Source organism: Mya arenaria, chromosome 17 (genome assembly GCF_026914265.1).
Source record: "Mya arenaria isolate MELC-2E11 chromosome 17, ASM2691426v1".
NCBI classification, from domain to species: Eukaryota; Metazoa; Mollusca; class Bivalvia; order Myida; family Myidae; genus Mya; species Mya arenaria.
In genome coordinates this window covers 48,163,830-48,181,966 of record NC_069138.1, presented here as the reverse complement: position 1 = coordinate 48,181,966, position 18,137 = coordinate 48,163,830, and the positions used below count along the sequence as shown (strand labels likewise).

Below are 18,137 nucleotides of genomic sequence, written 5' to 3'. Positions count from 1 at the left end.
ATGACCAAAAGAGCCTTGCCAGTAGCACATAGGCCCTCATTGGCCTCTTATTATTGTTTGCTGAGTAAAAACGATGCTGTACAATTATAGATGGATGCACATGCTTTTACGCAAGCTTTCTTGCAGAAATATTTAAAGAAGAAGAAGAAATAAAGAAGTCAAAAATGAATTATAATAAGCACTAAGAATTTTTTTTTTGAATCAACCGCGATCTCCGAAGATAGTTAGGGACATCTTATTTGTTGAGGTTGAATATGAACATATGTAATAATTGAACATAGTTTTTCATCTTCCTTTATTGACAAGTGAATTAATAAACTATGAAAAATTAATGGTGATGCATACATAGTATGAAAATACAAAAAACAAAATCAAAACTTATTTCATTGCTGCAGCAACAGCAACAGCAACAGCAACAGCAACAGCAGGAGATTGTCTGAGGGTAATTTGTACAACAGAACTTTATGTCCTTGTCAGTGAAAAAAATGCTGCGTCTGTAAACAATTGCCTGTGAACGCAAAAAATCTTCAGTTTTGATAATATCTTGGACAGGGGTTGCAAGGAAAATTGAAGTTATTAAGAGTTTGCAGCTGCCGAGGTTAATTTAAATTTATAACCATTATTACTTGTTGTAATATTATGTAGAATTATGAATAAGACTTATAACTCTTATTATTTTTAATATTTTTTTGCAAAGTTAGAACTGCTGCTCTAAATCTTTAAACAATTCTTAAATCATTTGGGGAATAATACAAGATTGTGAATTGACATGATCTAATTAGATAAATTCATTATACATTCAAATATCATCACACACTATGGAGTAACGGCCCTTGAAATGAACTTTTGTGATGGCTGATCATTGAATGGGCACATTATGCTTCCTTGTGGTGCTTTCATTTCAAGATAATGGTTCAAATAGTAATAATATTATAGCACGAAATTAAATTTATATTTATGTTTTATTTTAAAATGAGTGAAAGAAAACTACAACTCAGTTGTAGTTCTTCATTGTTTACACAACAATTTATGAACAAAAAGAAACACATTTGGAAATCACTCAATAAATCACACCGAAGTCACTTTCATAAGTTTCACATTTGCCGTTATAAAGTACAATGGTTGCATTTCCCCCTCAGATTCCACACTGGAGTTAGATTGTCTGGGTGGACCCTCCGGCCGATAATTGCCCTCTGAATCAAAGTATATTGGAACACCGGTCTTTGATATGAATGCTCGTACAGTAATGTCTGACCCTCTAGGAGACATTTGGAACTTGGTGGTAATGTCATTGTCATCAGTACTGGCATGGTATGTCTGAAATCAGAAGAAAGAGAAGTTATAATGTAATAATAACTTGTAAACACTGATGCAATATAAAGTAAATATACATGAGGACCTGCCTTAAAATCTTTAAATTAAAGATTTTAAACTGCATATTAAAGCACAGACTAAAAATAAAGTTGGCACCTATTTGTAGTTAGGGTTGGGTATCCCTAAATGTATTTTTTTTAGGCCTTAGCCTTTATTTTGTATCTGTAGTTTTTCTTGACTCATATATTGAAATTTTTACATATTAGAAATGCAAAGACAAGTGTACTGAGTAGCAGCTAATTTCTTTGTACAATTTCAGACAAATATTTTACATTAATACTTTGTAGAAAATTAAGTCAATAACAAAAGTATTAGTGCATAAGATGACTGAGACGGCATTGTGGGGATTGAAAGTTTCCTAAGTAAAAAGGTACCCTAGATTTGAGGGAGGTTCCATCCATATAAAGAATGTGTCCCTTGCAAGCCCCGCCCCAGCAGATCAGCTGGTAGTTGTTCAGATGGGGACTGCACCAGTGTATTACCTCAAAGAATGCTGAAACAGTGAAATCGAACATTATTTAAAAAGAAATAATGTTCATTTAAATGCATTGGTTTCAAAAACTGTAATCTACATAGTGCATAATTCTAATATGAAAAAGTACTGACAAATTAATGAGAAAATCTTCAATTTGCAGATTTACTGCAGATTATGAGAACCCCATTTTCACAGTTAACTACCCTTTAAATGTCACATTTAACTTTTATATCCTTACTTGCTATATTTGTATAACTCCCGTCACTTCTGACTTCACCATCGTCAGTGACCCACAGATAGCGATCCTCGTTACTGGTGTTGGTTGCTAGGAAACGTAGAATAAACTTCTCCTCGTGAATGTCGTCTTCCGCTATGTCCGCCTCATCTTCATCAGTAGTTTTGGTTTGATCATGTTTATGATGGTCTTGATCCTCCTAAGGAAAAGAAAGTTGTTAACACTACTGTACGACAACATTGATATACATTTTATATTTTCAGGGATTGATATTTATCTTTACATTGTTGTTGACACTTTGACTTATATATAAGTATTGTTTGCAAATTAAATTAGCATTTGAATGTGAATGATCATAGCTTTTGCTCTGCCTAAATACACCAAGTGACTTGCGAATGGAGTGCAACATCACAAGAAAGCTGACTGGTAAAGTCAGGGATCGAGCATACTCTTTTATACCTGTGTAGGATCTAAACATGTCTAGTTTTACATCAACCAGCCAATAAAATCATAGCCTGAAATTACGCTCTTTGAATAATGCTATAAAAATTACTGATCGCAATTGCTTTTGGAGTGGTACAATTTGACTGTCTCTTTGTTGCAAAAGGCATTAGGATCGTGCTTCTGTTAACTGATTGATGAGTTCTCTTCGCTTGTATTTGCCATCAGTTAAGTATGACATGGTCATAATGCTGTTACCTTAGTGTATGAGTAATATTGCACATCGCCAACCTCCTGTTGGGTGACTTCACTACCATCCTCTGCTATAGCAGGACCAGTGGAATACACTTCCTGAAATAAAAAGTTCAAAATGATTTATGAGGATGAATCACTGCAGTAAATTGCCTTGGTAATTGGATCCTACCACAAAGAATCCCATATAGACTTTTGAGCTCTGAGCCTTCCTCTGGGAATTTTACTTGTTGCACCAGTCTAATGTTTAACTCAGAAGCTCAGGTTCCTTTTTCTCTCTTTTAGGTTATATAATGTTTTAGATGACATAAATCATTACACAAACCCATAACAGAAGTTTTAAATTGTTCTTGTCAGCTCCGCAAGGGAAAAACCTTTTTCACTGATTAGAGTAAATTTCTAAAATTAATCAGGCCACATTGCAGCCAAATTATTTATAGTTAACTATTACAATGGTTTACATTCTCACTTATGAAAACATTTCCTACCTGAACCTCTTCTATGATGATGTCTGTTGTGAACTCATCTGAATGGATGAAGCCCCATGGTGTGTAGATCGTAAAACCATCGTCATCGGACATCATGTAAATATGCAGGTCAACTTTTACAGGCACCTTACGCAGTTACTGGTCTGGTGCATAAAAGAGAAAGAAATACTGAAAACTGCATTTACTTTGACTGGTTAACAGTTTTGCTCATCAATTAATTTATTTAAACAAATTAGAATTAATACAATGACAATTTCAGGGAAAAGCCCAGTAGTCGATAATTCAGATATTAAACCTATCTGAAACAGTTGCAAACAAACTCGTGTCTCATATCCAATGTTCATATTAGAGTCCATCACTCAGAAGTTGTATTGCATGTTTGGTTGGATTATTTCACCAACACATGATTTCCATGCCATGGGGGAGGGGGGGGGGGGGGTTATCAATTCAACAAATTTGCTTTTTACTGACAAAGCCCTGCCTTTTTGACTTCTAAAACGTTCATCTTTTGCATATATCCCTTAACATATGTTTGCATAAGAAACATACAGCAATATGAATGTAGAAAATAGTGCTTAATTAATTTGTCAATTACACATCAAAATCCATCCCAGTAATTCCAACCATACTATAATGCATATAATTATATATAGTAATCAATTAAAGCTATCTGTTGAACGATACTCATTACTCATTAATACAATAATTGCAACAAACTACTCCGGAATATTTAAATTACATTTTTTTGTCAATTTCACATGAAAATCAATCCCAGTACCTCCTACATTATACTGTGTAATGCATAATATATGATTTAATTAAAGCTGTTGGTTTAGAAGAGGAGAAAACAAAAAAAAGCTCATTGCTCATATACAAAAATCATGACAAACTATCATGCCAGACTATTTGAATGAAGTAATTCCATAAAATTAACAAACAAAGCACTAATGGCTCGAACTCTATTCCACTCTTGATTCAAGATGGCACTTCATAAAATACTTACAAAGCTATATATGTATAAAACGTACCTTATGAAAGACCAATAAATTACTAGAGAGAAACATGATTAATTGCTTGTTTCTTAATTATTAATGTCTGTTGCAAAATGGCGAATTTTTTATGATTACATTTTTGTTTTACTGGTTGCATGTACATGTAAATAATTGATGATTAATGATTTTGATATTGTTGAATAAAGTTCATTTTATTATCAATACTTTGCCATATCTGAAGACCACATTGTAAACAAGATACTGATGTACTATAAAATGTTAAACTTTAAAGCTGCACTCTTCAATGTTTTGACAACTTTTTTATTTTTTGTCTTGGAATGATCCAATTTATGCGACAATGCATGGAAACCGGTGATATAAGACTGGGAACAAAAAATCAGATTGCAGATTTCTATACTTTATAGTCCAAAAGTTAATGTTTTATGCATTTTTCTTTAACTGTTAGTAACGCTTTTAGCCATAATTAAAACATTAATTTTTGAACGTAAATATGAAAATTTGCGATCTGATTTTTTGTCAGCAGTCTTATATTACTGGTTTGCAGATATTAACGCAAAAAAATGGCTCATTTCAAGACAAAAAATAAAAAAGTTGTCAAAACGGTAAATGTGTGAGAGTGAAGCTTTAATATCTATGTAATATTTAATATGTAATAACTTCAATAATGTTATCTTTCTAAAACAAATTTATTATTATTATTATTATTAATTATCATAATAAAGCTATAAGGTTACAATATTTATTACGACCAACGTTTTGGCGATTCAACCAGTAATACAGTACATATAACATGAATCAAGATGAAAATTAAATGTTAAATAATTTGAAAACTACTATCATTCTATTTATCTAAAAATAATACCTACCATAATAGGGTCGTCATGCTCACCAGTTTTAGCTAAAGACCATCAAGTATACGACATACAATAATAGTATGTATGCCAAAAGCATGTATATATTTATACCATTCCAAATTTGCATGGGAGAAACCCTTGAACCACTTCTGTGCGAAGTGGATTAATGATATGTGTAATGTGATAATCATTATAACAATTTTTACCCACTTCCTCATTGTAGCTGGGCTGGATGATTTAATGTTCAAGTTAATTTTTGAATCAATCCTTATCACATTTTATGATTTTTTTTATTATTTGCTTAAACTTGGTGTATGAAATTGAGTACTTATTTAAGTTCAGCTTAATTGTAAATACCTGATTACGTATGCTTAAGTCCTTTTCCTTATATAAATGCAACCTTCGTAAATTAATAGCTTATAAATAACACTCAATATGTGTACTTCAAGTCATTGAAGACTATTAAACCACTAGCTAAAATCAATAGGTATTTGTTATTTGTCAAAGAAAGTCTTACATTTGAAATCAATACAAAACAAAATCAATTGATAACAGAGGGAATATGACACCAGCACGTAAAACAAGGAGCAGTGAACTCATTTAATCCCAGTCATCATAAGCAATTAGCATTGCCATTTCCAATCCTTTAAAAACAAAACATTAGTTTAGTAATTTGATACTTACCAAAATAAACAATTTCTGAATCACTTCCAGTGTTTTGATGTTAAAATCACACTGTGAAATTGGCATCTTCGTTTCATATATTCCAGTTTTAATTAAGGTTGTAATCATGTATAATATTATATATATATATATATATATATATATATATTCTCTTTATTTCCACCATTACAGTGATTAATTATATAAATAATACAAATTATATAAATAGTACAAGTGTTACATATAATAAACAGTCATAGAAATATCATAAATTATATACAATATCACATACATGCCAAGAACAAATTATAACATTATTACACACTCTCAAACACAATCATACTAGTATTTGGTGACAAAAAAGTAAGAACATTTATATAATATTAAACTTTATGCAAAGGAAATATAGGAAAAAGAGTACTCGTTTATCGTAAGAAGGCAACGGCTAGAGTAGAGAAGTTTAGGTTAATAATGGTGTTGTTGATAAGGTAGATTTGCCGAATAACTTAAATTGGTGATGATTTGGCAAGGGATGATAACTGTAGAAATAATATTAGATGAGTTAGGCACTAATACCCGCACTTGTCGAAACGAAATACAAGTGAAGGTTGTGCGGTGTTAAACATCTACGTTGAAAACAATTTAAAAAGAAAATAGTATTTGTGATACGTCTCACTTTAATTAAAGTGGTTTGATGTTGATATGGAAGAATGGTTTAAGTTCCCATAATGATTTAATTAGTAATATTAAAATATTTGTAATTACCAAATTAGAAATAGAAATAATAAAAGAGGAAATATGTTCCTGACAAACAGATTGCTTTACATTATTATAGAGCAAACAAAAACAGAGCACAATATTTAGTTGCTAATGAGATCAGCTAAATATGACTTGTTAAATTTACGAACAAACATGTAAAACATGTAACATGTATTTAATGTGAAGAATATTTCATATCAACATAATGCAAAAACAAGCATTTATAAGGTGATACGTCTTTCAGAGTTTTAGACTGTGATCTAGTCAATATACAGTTTGCAATAGTAACATTGTAACATCTTAGTCTATTTCTCCACGGATTACTGATGATACGTATTTGCACACATCATTTATATATGTCTGTTCCATATGGTGGTCAAGTGTATGTAGCGTTCGTTCACTAAACATATGTGATATAATATCAACGTCTGACCCGGCGCACACTATGGGATGTTTGTTTATCAGTTCGTTCCTTGATTGGTTGAAATAGTTGCACGAATTGATCCTGTGATCACAAACATTGTCTGTAACAACATTGCATCTTCTGCACAACGATCGAGCGTTTGTCCGCGTGTCCGTCAGTAAACGAATCACGACCGTGGCGTTGCGTACTTCAGTCGGGGAGTCGGCGGCGGCCCATATAGACGCCCTTCTAGGAAGTGGATGGACCGTTGTAAACCGAGTAAAGTCAGGGTCTCCGCTGGTACGAATAAGCCACTGTTGCTTGTGATAGTCACTAACACGTGCGCTGACAATGCGTTTCCATGATGTTTTGCTCGGCATCGAGAATGTTTCTTTGTAAGAAGTCAGGTAGTTCAGCATATCATACTTCCTCAGTACATTGTATAAATCCGGTATAACACCGCGTTGACCAGTGGTGTTACGTAACATGAATAAACTCCATCTGTAGTCGAAGATTTTCTTAGCTGTGTAGTTAGCGTTCATGCAGCAAAGCTTGTGAAAGAACATCAGCTTTCGTTTGTCGACATTTGCAATCACTGGGTACCACCCGAGAAGTCCCAAAGCCATGTCAGTGCGTGTTCGTGATGAAACGTTTTGGCACATCTTTGCAGCCAGTCTTAATACACGTTCCAGATTTAGAATGTCGTTTACAGTAAGAGTCGACCATAGCTCGGACCCGTATAGCAGAGATGGGACTGTAATCTTCTGGACCAAATCCGACATGATAAGTGGGTTGACATCATAATTTGCGTCACGGATGGTCATCAGGGAAAATATGGATGCACGCCCTTTTCGCACTCTTGCGTCAACAGCATAACTGCATTTGTTTGACTTATGTAGAACTATTCCGACGTGGGTGGCGCTATCAGACGAATTGAGAATAGTTTCATTAATTAGTACAGAATCGATGTAATTCCTGCGTCCGCCAAAGATAATATATGCACATTTTGATTCGTTAAGTTTGTATCCCCATTCATTGGCATACGATGTAACGATGTTTATTTGGGATTGCAGACACGATTTATTTGTAGAAACTAGAGTTAAGTCGTCAGCTAGGGTTGGATTTCCCGTTTTCATGTCACCAATAAAGGATCCATATGGAGATTCTTCCAGATCACATAATAGTTTGTTGATAAACAGGAGGTAGAGCCAGGTTGACAGTACGCCACCCTGGCGGACACCTTGTAGTACCGGAAATGGTGATGACTGGACGCCATTTGCAATAACAACGCTTTCAATGTTAGTGTAGCAGTTAATGAGCGTGCGTAGTGTCTGCCCGCGTATTCCGTACTCGTGTAACTTAACAAATAGTGCGGAGTGAAGGACGTTGTCGAAGGCACCGGAAGTGTCAAGCATGGCCACATGGGACGGGGAGCCGTATTCCTGATTTGATGCAATTGTTTCTTGTAGACTAAAAGACACTGTCAGCGAACCCAGTTCACGTTGATATGCGTTCTGTTGTGGATTGGGAAACTTTTTACCATGTACTTTGGACCAACGCGTGAGTCGATCGTGTATAAGTTTTTCAAATACCTTGTAAATGACAGGTAGTAGAGTTATAGGCCTGTAACTTTTGCACTCATTCTTTGGCTTATTTTGCTTATGAATAGGAATAATGATCCCCATTTTGCAGTCTATAGGAACGTAAGGATGCAGTCAATATCATTGTAAATAACTTTTGCACATAGACACAAAGTGTGTGACCTCCATAGATGAGATGTTCATTGACAAGTCTGTCATGGCCGCCCGCTTTACGCTTTTTGAGATTTCGAAAAAGAGTATTTATTTCATCATGGGTGACGTCACGATCTAGAATGTTATCAGTGCTACGGTCAGCTGAGTATAAGAAGGTCTGCACTCTATTGTCTAGATCTGCATGGAAGTCTGTGTTAAAGGTTTGAGAACTTTTAGGAGTAAACACGTTCTCGAAGTAGCTGCCAAACGCCGTGGAAATGTCTATAGGGTTACGTGCTGTTTTGTTTCCTGATGCTATTTCATTTATCGTTTCTTTTTCCTTGTTTTGCTTAAGGCGTATCATTCGCCAGAAGAGCCGCATGTCGCAAGAAGCCGCGTTATTAAGTTCATTGTAAAACTTTTCGTTGCATGATGCGATTGCGCGTTTCTGTGTTTGTCGAAACATGCGTTTAGAGTCTTTGTAATGTTCAAAATACACGTTGCCTTTTGTGCGTATATTGCCATTCGATATAAGTTCTTTCCTTGCTTTTCGTTGATTGCAATGTGCTTCTTTTACTTCGTTATTCCAATATGGTTTCGCATGTTTATTAAACTTGCTTCGTGGTAATGCATGAGATGCGCGTTCGATCGATTTAACTATATGTTTGTATATTATTTCAATATTATTTTCATCGGCGATAAGATTCGTTACATCTAAACATTTTAGGTATGCGTCAAGCAAATCTGAATAGTTTGTTAGCTGACTATCTGAGCATTTGTTCCAAGCAATCAGATTGACATCACTTATTTCGAAATGTGTCACCGGTATTTTTAACACTGTCCGTAATGGGAGGTGGTCGGAGACGCTACAACATTCGTCACAGATGAACGTCACACGTTTGAAATAGGTCCAACTGCCATGACCCGGTGAGGAAGTAGTCGAGGGTTCGGAGCGTTGGTCTGAAGGTGTATGCAGAATTGTCTTTGCATAATACTCGTGACATGTTGTTTTTGTTTAGAAACCGTTTAAGTTCCCGTGCACGTGAATTTTCATGAAGAGGTCCTATTGTGACGTCAGCATTCATGTCACCTGCGAAGATGACGACACCTTCAGCTGTGTATCTGTTAAACAGACCTTGCATATGGTCTAGGCAATCTATATAGTCTTGAATGTCATAGTTTACAGAGGGCATATACACTGCAAATATAAATATAGGTAATCTGTTTTCTGAGAATAATTTCAATCCAACAATTCTGCTACATTCTGGTAATATTATTTGTTTTAATGCAAATGAGAGCGACTTTTTATACAAGATACTAACTCCGCCTTTTCCGCTTCTAGCTTGAGCGTTCATAACATTTTCGCAAACTGTCACTGCTGTGTAGCCGTTATGAACTGAGTTGAAAAATGTTTTTGATTTTTCCATCAATTTATGTTCTGTAACGACTGCTAAGTCGATCGAATATTTATCTAGAAGATAACTTAGGCTAGCAGCCGAGGACATAGCACCTCTTACGTTCCAATTAAGAATGTTACATACCGCTGATTTTGATTCATTAATTGACATTGTTAATATAAGGATAGGAATCAAACACTTCATTGTAACTGCCAACATTAATCTAATTTCTCTTTTTGTTCATATTCCCTTTCGGCCGTGGTGTAGAAAAGAGAATCCCATTCATTTTCAGAGTACCAGCGTCGACAGTACATTTTACGCGGCCAGAACTGTTTACTTTCAACCTTATGCCAGTCTTTTTGGAAAAGGGTTACCTTAGCAGCGAGGCTGCCACGTTTAGTGTCAATTAACCGTACACCAGTAGGTTTAATCCCACAGTCCGTAAAAAACTTCAACACTACGGAGCGATTGGAGTTAGAAGAAATGCCTCCCACATAATACCTTCTTGTGCGACCCGATTGTACACTTTCAAAAACTGGTTCAGTATCTGTACTCTGTTCGTAATGAGTTTTGTCCGAACGCCGTGAAGTGTGTTTTGTCTTGGTGTTTTCGGACAAAGTTGTTTCATATGATGTTCTATGTATTTCCTGTTGCGTAGATTTCGGTTCTACACTTTTGTGTTGTAGTTCGGCGGTTTGATTTGGGGTACGTTGTGTGACCCGAACATGCTAATTTGTTTGGCTGTGGCTTTTTCAGCTGGCACTGACTTTTTCAGAGCAGTAGCATACAACAATTCCTGTGTTTTATCCACAATTCTAGTTTGAGTTTGTTCTTGCGATTCTATTTGCGTTACCTTGTTTGGCGGTTTATGTTCGAATTGCGGGACTTTTTCTTGTTCATTCATATTCGTTTGTCTTACTGAGCTTTGAGCTGACGCATTTTTCTTCAGTGTATCTACTTCACTCTTTAAATGTTGTATAAGGTGCATATGATAATTCACTGTTCGATTGGTCGCCTGCGCGAGATCAGCGCAATAGCTTTTCATTTCCGCTAAGTCTGTATTTAATTTGCATATAGTGTCTGCTTGAGAGGCGGTTTTCGTTTCAAGCTCAGAGAGTTTTTGGGTGAGGAGACTTGTTCTGGTCATTACTGTCGCTAATTCATTTTGCATCAGTGTCAAGCTGGCTTCTTTTGCGGTTGTGTCCCTGGTCTTTGTATACAGTTTGTTTTTGGTGAACGTATCAGACAGACATTTAGGGTCTCCGTTATTTATAAAATTTTGAAGGGCGTGACAGTCTTTTGCGTATTTTGAACAACTTTTCTCGTTTTCTGTTGTACGTCGATTCATAAGGGTACCTTGAGGACAGTTTTGTTTTTCTTGTGCTCTTTTATGCAAAATATATATATGTATAAAACGTACCTTATGAAAGACCAATAAATTACTAGAGAGAAACATGATTAATTGCTTGTTTCTTAATTATTAATGTCTGTTGCAAAATGGCGAATTTTTTATGATTACATTTTTGTTTTACTGGTTGCATGTACATGTAAATAATTGATGATTAATGATTTTGATATTGTTGAATAAAGTTCATTTTATTATCAATACTTTGCCATATCTGAAGACCACATTGTAAACAAGATACTGATGTACTATAAAATGTTAAACTTTAAAGCTGCACTCTTCAATGTTTTGACAACTTTTTTATTTTTTGTCTTGGAATGATCCAATTTATGCGACAATGCATGGAAACCGGTGATATAAGACTGGGAACAAAAAATCAGATTGCAGATTTCTATACTTTATAGTCCAAAAGTTAATGTTTTATGCATTTTTCTTTAACTGTTAGTAACGCTTTTAGCCATAATTAAAACATTAATTTTTGAACGTAAATATGAAAATTTGCGATCTGATTTTTTGTCAGCAGTCTTATATTACTGGTTTGCAGATATTAACGCAAAAAAATGGCTCATTTCAAGACAAAAAATAAAAAAGTTGTCAAAACGGTAAATGTGTGAGAGTGAAGCTTTAATATCTATGTAATATTTAATATGTAATAACTTCAATAATGTTATCTTTCTAAAACAAATTTATTATTATTATTATTATTAATTATCATAATAAAGCTATAAGGTTACAATATTTATTACGACCAACGTTTTGGCGATTCAACCAGTAATACAGTACATATAACATGAATCAAGATGAAAATTAAATGTTAAATAATTTGAAAACTACTATCATTCTATTTATCTAAAAATAATACCTACCATAATAGGGTCGTCATGCTCACCAGTTTTAGCTAAAGACCATCAAGTATACGACATACAATAATAGTATGTATGCCAAAAGCATGTATATATTTATACCATTCCAAATTTGCATGGGAGAAACCCTTGAACCACTTCTGTGCGAAGTGGATTAATGATATGTGTAATGTGATAATCATTATAACAATTTTTACCCACTTCCTCATTGTAGCTGGGCTGGATGATTTAATGTTCAAGTTAATTTTTGAATCAATCCTTATCACATTTTATGATTTTTTTTATTATTTGCTTAAACTTGGTGTATGAAATTGAGTACTTATTTAAGTTCAGCTTAATTGTAAATACCTGATTACGTATGCTTAAGTCCTTTTCCTTATATAAATGCAACCTTCGTAAATTAATAGCTTATAAATAACACTCAATATGTGTACTTCAAGTCATTGAAGACTATTAAACCACTAGCTAAAATCAATAGGTATTTGTTATTTGTCAAAGAAAGTCTTACATTTGAAATCAATACAAAACAAAATCAATTGATAACAGAGGGAATATGACACCAGCACGTAAAACAAGGAGCAGTGAACTCATTTAATCCCAGTCATCATAAGCAATTAGCATTGCCATTTCCAATCCTTTAAAAACAAAACATTAGTTTAGTAATTTGATACTTACCAAAATAAACAATTTCTGAATCACTTCCAGTGTTTTGATGTTAAAATCACACTGTGAAATTGGCATCTTCGTTTCATATATTCCAGTTTTAATTAAGGTTGTAATCATGTATAATATTATGTCCACAAATTAACAGTTTATCTTACAAATACAAATCAAGAATTTTATCCCTTAAAATTGAAAACAGTGTAACACTGTTTAATCCCAGCATTTAAAATCAAGTTAATGTATACACCACCAGGTTTATATGCCAGCTGAGCCACACACAGTTTTTCTGTAATATTGGTTTAAAGGTTGTTGAGAGAAAATGTCCGCTGACTTAAAACCCGCTCAAGCTTTATAATTATTTTAAGTTTGTGCTTTTGCGAATGTACCTTAAACTGTTATTGAATTTGTGTTCAAAAACATGGAGGGGGCAGTTTAAGCGAAAATCAGATAAACAACTTGAGCAATCTCCAGTTTATCATTGATTAATTTAAATCTAATCTTAAATGTTTTTAAATTTTATTGTTTACTTAGCTGAATTCTCTGGTTATAAAATTTGGTTGTTTTCTTGATTAATGTCCATGAAATATGTCTGATGGGAGCTTTCTTAAAACATGAGTTGTTTAAATAACATTTTTTATAAAAACGGCATAAATTTATGATAACAAATTTTCAACTACATCAAATTATTTCTAAAACACCCACAAAAGAGTTGTTTTAATGGAGTGACATTTAAGAAATCAATTTACAAATACAAAATCATGGCGGACATTGTCATCAGAAGCAGCTTTAAAGATAAAATAATTTAATCCAAATTTGTCAGGCGATCCCATGGACAGAGACATCAGCACAAACACTAAAATAATAATATAGAAATTATTTCATTCCTAATGAATTCTATAATAATGACAATATCATAAGCTTTTTATTCTGTTTTTTTTTCAGGAAATAATTCATTCATAATTATATATGAACATGAAAAAGATGATAATATATTTTCTTCTTTGTGTATTTTCAGGATAGCAGTGATATTTATGGAGACATTCTGGCTAATGTTACAGAACCATTGTCAACCTTGTTTAAGAAAGCACACTACTTGCAGCAGGTGAATTGTCAAATGCAGCTCAATAATGTTTATAAATATCATACATTAGGCCAGCTTCCATTGCCCAACCTTATTTTGATGTCACAGTAGGGGCCAATTTCCTGTGTATTTGTTTATTGGCTCAGGGCCATTTAGGGTCCATTTCTATAATAAAACCTCCAAAACTGCACAGCAGGATACTCAGATCAGAGATCTGATAAGACAATATTCAAGGCAATTAGATTCAGATCAATACACAGTGGTTGTGTACTATACACATTTTTGTTTATTTTTTTTATTTTTTTTTTTGGGAGGGGGAGGATAAACTAGGCCTTTAAGGAAATGTGTTTGCTATTTAGGGCTGGTTACTGCACTTTCCTTACAGAATGCACATGTTCACTGTATTTTAAATACTCAGTTCTGGACCATCCTTAAAGACTAGAATTTCAATGAACCATTCCATGAGCCGGTTAATGGTTAAATTGGATAGATGATATACTTGACAATTTTGTAGCCTATGATAATTGTTTTTACATGAGTTATGAGTGAAGAAAGTTCCAACTATTGGCTTAAACCCTGAATGTTTTGGGTATAAGAGTAACATGCATCGTCGGCAACCATGTTACTTTCTTCCATTACACTTCATACATACCGTGGGACAATTGACTGTCAAAATCTCGTTTTAATGAATATGCATGAGGCAGGAGAGACAACTCTTCTCCAATGATTTCGCATTTACACTCAAATATTGTTCAATAACTAGTGTCTAAGTAGCCTCCGTGGTCGTGTGGTCTTGAATACTGCCAAATATTATTGTACTGAGAAGGCAGACCCGGTTTAACTCTGGCGTTTGCCAGAATATTTTTCAACCGTAAAGCATCTGGTACGTTGCTGAACAAATTGCCTATTTATTCATCAATACGAGATTTTCCTAGCCAAATTGCTCACAGTACACAAAAAGGATAGCATAGTGTGTATGAAGGGTATCCCACAATGAGCAATATGATGTTTGGGCTGCAATGTGTAATTGGAGTTTTGTAACCCATGAGCGTTGTTATTTTTTCAGGGGTTTATTGGGCTGATGGAGAATGTTGTGGTGGACAGTGGCTCCTCAGAACAGGATGTACAGGATGTGGCATTTGGTATGGGCAATCCTTGAATTATTATTTTATCATATGCCTAAAAGCACTCAAGTAATTATACTTGTAACTGTTAGTGACTGTCATTCTTCAAACTTACTTATTTTAAGCTACTGGGCTGGTCCCAGTAGTTTCATTTATTCAATCCTGGAGTTCCTGAAAAAATCCTGTTCCAATACTGCACCAAGGTCCCAGGAAACCAGGAATTTCCTGGGATTTTCTCAGGATTCTTTCTCAGGAAATTCCCAGGAAATTCTCAAGAATGTCTAGGGAATTTCTGCACGGGTTAATTTTTATTGGAAATGTTTAAGAATCCCAACATATATGCCATGTCTCATCTGTTTTTTTCCTTATGCACTTTATCTAAATAGTGGAGCAGAATTATATGCTATGTTGACAATAAGTATAAATTATTGTTGTTTTTTTTCATCTAAATATAAATGATAAAGAATGAAAATGTTGGTCCCACACTGATGAGGGGGTAGGCATGTTAAGCCTGATATGCAAGGGAGGGTTGGTCGTCATTTGTTGCTGCTCATTGCTAACAGAATGGCCTTGAGACAATTATGGAACAGCCTTGAAGCAATTATGGAACAGCCTTGAGGTAATTATGTACGATTGCACAAGTGACAATATTAATTTGTTTAGCTCATGTTCCAATTTATTGAGAATGTCTGTGTTCTCTGCATACTTAAATTGTTGTAGTTCGTTAACAGCTCATTTCAGGGATGTTACCATTTCAAAAGGAAGTAAATATTACCCAAAAGAAAAACAAAAATAATGAGCTTAGCTTAATCCTGTTATAAGGGACTTTGGTACTTTTAGAGTTTGGGGATTTATCTTGAACTCAGGATTGAGAGCCTTTAATTTCAGGCATTTTTGTAAAAACTGTTGTTTTTTTTATGGCCATTGCAGTATGAAGTCGTGAAAATACCTTATTGGATAAAAGTGGTTTTAAAGAAGTGGTCTTAACCCTATTTCGGTTAATGCCTTATTAATAATCGCTCATACTCGGACTCAATTTTCAGGATTGGGATTTATCATCCCTTAGTTATGTTTGCATATACATGTTTTTCTCCCTCTTTGTCAACAGTGGTCAGTGGATTGTTTGAAGTTTGTCAAGTAGTGACCAGCCTGGATGTTAAGTTAGTGGTCAGCCTATGGAAGTCCATCTCCAGGCTGTCTGGGAAACATAAACAGGTGAGTGCTTGTTAGTGTATGTCCAGACTTGACTGTTTTATTGACAATTTGTGACCAGGGTCAGTGGTCTGTTCTGGCATCTTTAGGGCCTGAGCCATATTTCTTGTTTTGAGGCACCAAGGGCCGCTCCTGAGATTTACTCAGATCAAAATAATGAGAAAATTGACCCCAAAAATGCTCTCCCCATGATCCTTGAAACATACTTCAAGCGCCAGGGAATATACTTCCTCATAACCAAATGAGAATATAACAAGTGTTTTCATTGGCAGATTGCTCTCCTCCTTAACATTCGATGAACAGGTTTTTGAATATTACTGTCCGGCATATTTCCATTTTGACGGACGAAACTTCTGTTTTTGGCCAGTCACAATGTCCAGTGAAAAATTACAGTTGGCACCCTTTTATATTTCGGAAAATTGACTCAGTTTCTATTTGATATTTTTTAATGAATGTAAAGAGGATATTTTGAACTATAATATCATGACAATTCAGCGTGTTTATCTGTGTATCACTATTTGTAAACCCCGTTTTGCAGATGTTCTTGATAAAGCAGAAAATACACATAAGGATCCATTTCCATTTCTTATTCTCATTGGAATTTTAGGGAAATGTTCGGAAATTACAAAATTCCATACATATGGTGGTTCCCAGCAATTATGTCAATTTAAATATGATTATAAACAAACCGTGCTGACACTTTTTCTGCTCTGTTTAACCTTGTCAATAACTAGAACTTCATTTTTGTTTTGTGTAAATGTTGTGTCTGATTTTGACTTGTAGAACTTTTCATTATATTTTATACCAATATCTTTAACTTGAAGATGAATTAAAATAGTTAGATCTAGCTGCTCCAGGGTGGGACAAACCAGCAGAGGACTTTTTGTAAGAGTTTTTTAGTAGGCAAGGGAGGAAAAAAAGATGACTAAGAATTTTTGATTTTTTTTTTAGATATTTAATTTTTTGTCTTGATTGTTTGATTTATAACAGTAGTAATATGTAATAGTAATATGTAGTAATATAGTGGAAAATCACAAAACTTATTTAAATAAGAGGCTTAAAATCAAGATTTAGGTTTGATGTTACTAATACTGGTTGATAAATTGTGACAGGTAAAAATTTAGTGTTTACCTGTTGCACTGTCCTGTGAAGGAAACATTTTTCCCGTTGTCTGCTGAACAATGCTTTTTATTTTTCTGTAAGATTTTAAAGATGTCTGGCTAACGTTGAATGGTGAAGGAACAACTGCTAAGTGTTTGTTTTACTCCAAGTATTATGTTTTAAGAGCACTTGATTTCCTAATTGTAGTACAATTGTAATGCACCATTTGGCCTGCCTGTTACTTGAAAGATAAGCTGTCAATAAGACTTGAAAAGTAGTTTTTGATTTAGTAGCTTGGGAGTCTTGTGAGCTATTCTAAGGAGTTTGAAATTACTGAAAATTGTTTAAGCTACTGTTCAGTCTATGGAATGTTTGTGAATCATAAAAGGTAGGTATTGTTAAAAAAAATGGCCAATCTTGATCAGTGTCCTGTGGACTGTCGAAGTTTCCCCTAGCTTTGACCAGCCTGGATGTCAGTCTCATTGTCACGGAAACACGGACAGGTGAATGCTGGTCAAAATTTTATTCCCATAGATCAATTAGTTTATGTTAGGTTACTGCTGAAATGGCTTGCTTCAAGTTCTTTCTAACATGAACAAAA

At 34.3% G+C, this 18,137-nt stretch overlaps 2 protein-coding genes across 6 annotated transcripts in view; one reads left to right on the top strand and one right to left on the bottom strand.

Annotated features, from left to right (window-relative positions):
- Positions 1–18,137, top strand: part of LOC128224183 (uncharacterized protein C1orf112 homolog) — a 57,601-nt gene that overhangs the window by 20,155 nt on the left and 19,309 nt on the right. For all 3 annotated transcript variants that reach the window (XR_008259451.1, XM_052933935.1, XM_052933934.1), the window contains exons 7-9: positions 14,034–14,120; positions 15,166–15,241; positions 16,332–16,438. Coding sequence is in view for 2 of the 3 variants with exons in the window: in XM_052933935.1 (XP_052789895.1) it covers positions 14,034–14,120; positions 15,166–15,241; positions 16,332–16,438 (270 nt within the window). In the remaining variant the exon portion in view is untranslated. The remainder of the gene's footprint in view (positions 1–14,033; positions 14,121–15,165; positions 15,242–16,331; positions 16,439–18,137) is intronic.
- On the bottom strand, positions 279–17,622 carry LOC128224190 (uncharacterized). Of its 3 annotated transcripts, none has more exons than XM_052933944.1 (6): positions 17,567–17,622; positions 3,266–3,408; positions 2,784–2,876; positions 2,088–2,283; positions 1,749–1,867; positions 279–1,317 (listed from the first exon to the last, which is right to left on the bottom strand). In XM_052933944.1, exons 2-6 carry the CDS (start codon positions 3,359–3,361, stop codon positions 1,069–1,071), a joined length of 753 nt encoding a protein of 250 aa, XP_052789904.1. In that variant the 5' UTR covers positions 3,362–3,408; positions 17,567–17,622; the 3' UTR covers positions 279–1,068. The 3 variants fall into 3 exon arrangements, with proteins under 3 accessions (XP_052789904.1, XP_052789901.1, XP_052789903.1); XM_052933941.1 differs by lacking the exon at positions 17,567–17,622 and adding an exon at positions 5,817–5,955; XM_052933943.1 differs by lacking the exon at positions 17,567–17,622 and adding an exon at positions 5,490–5,733.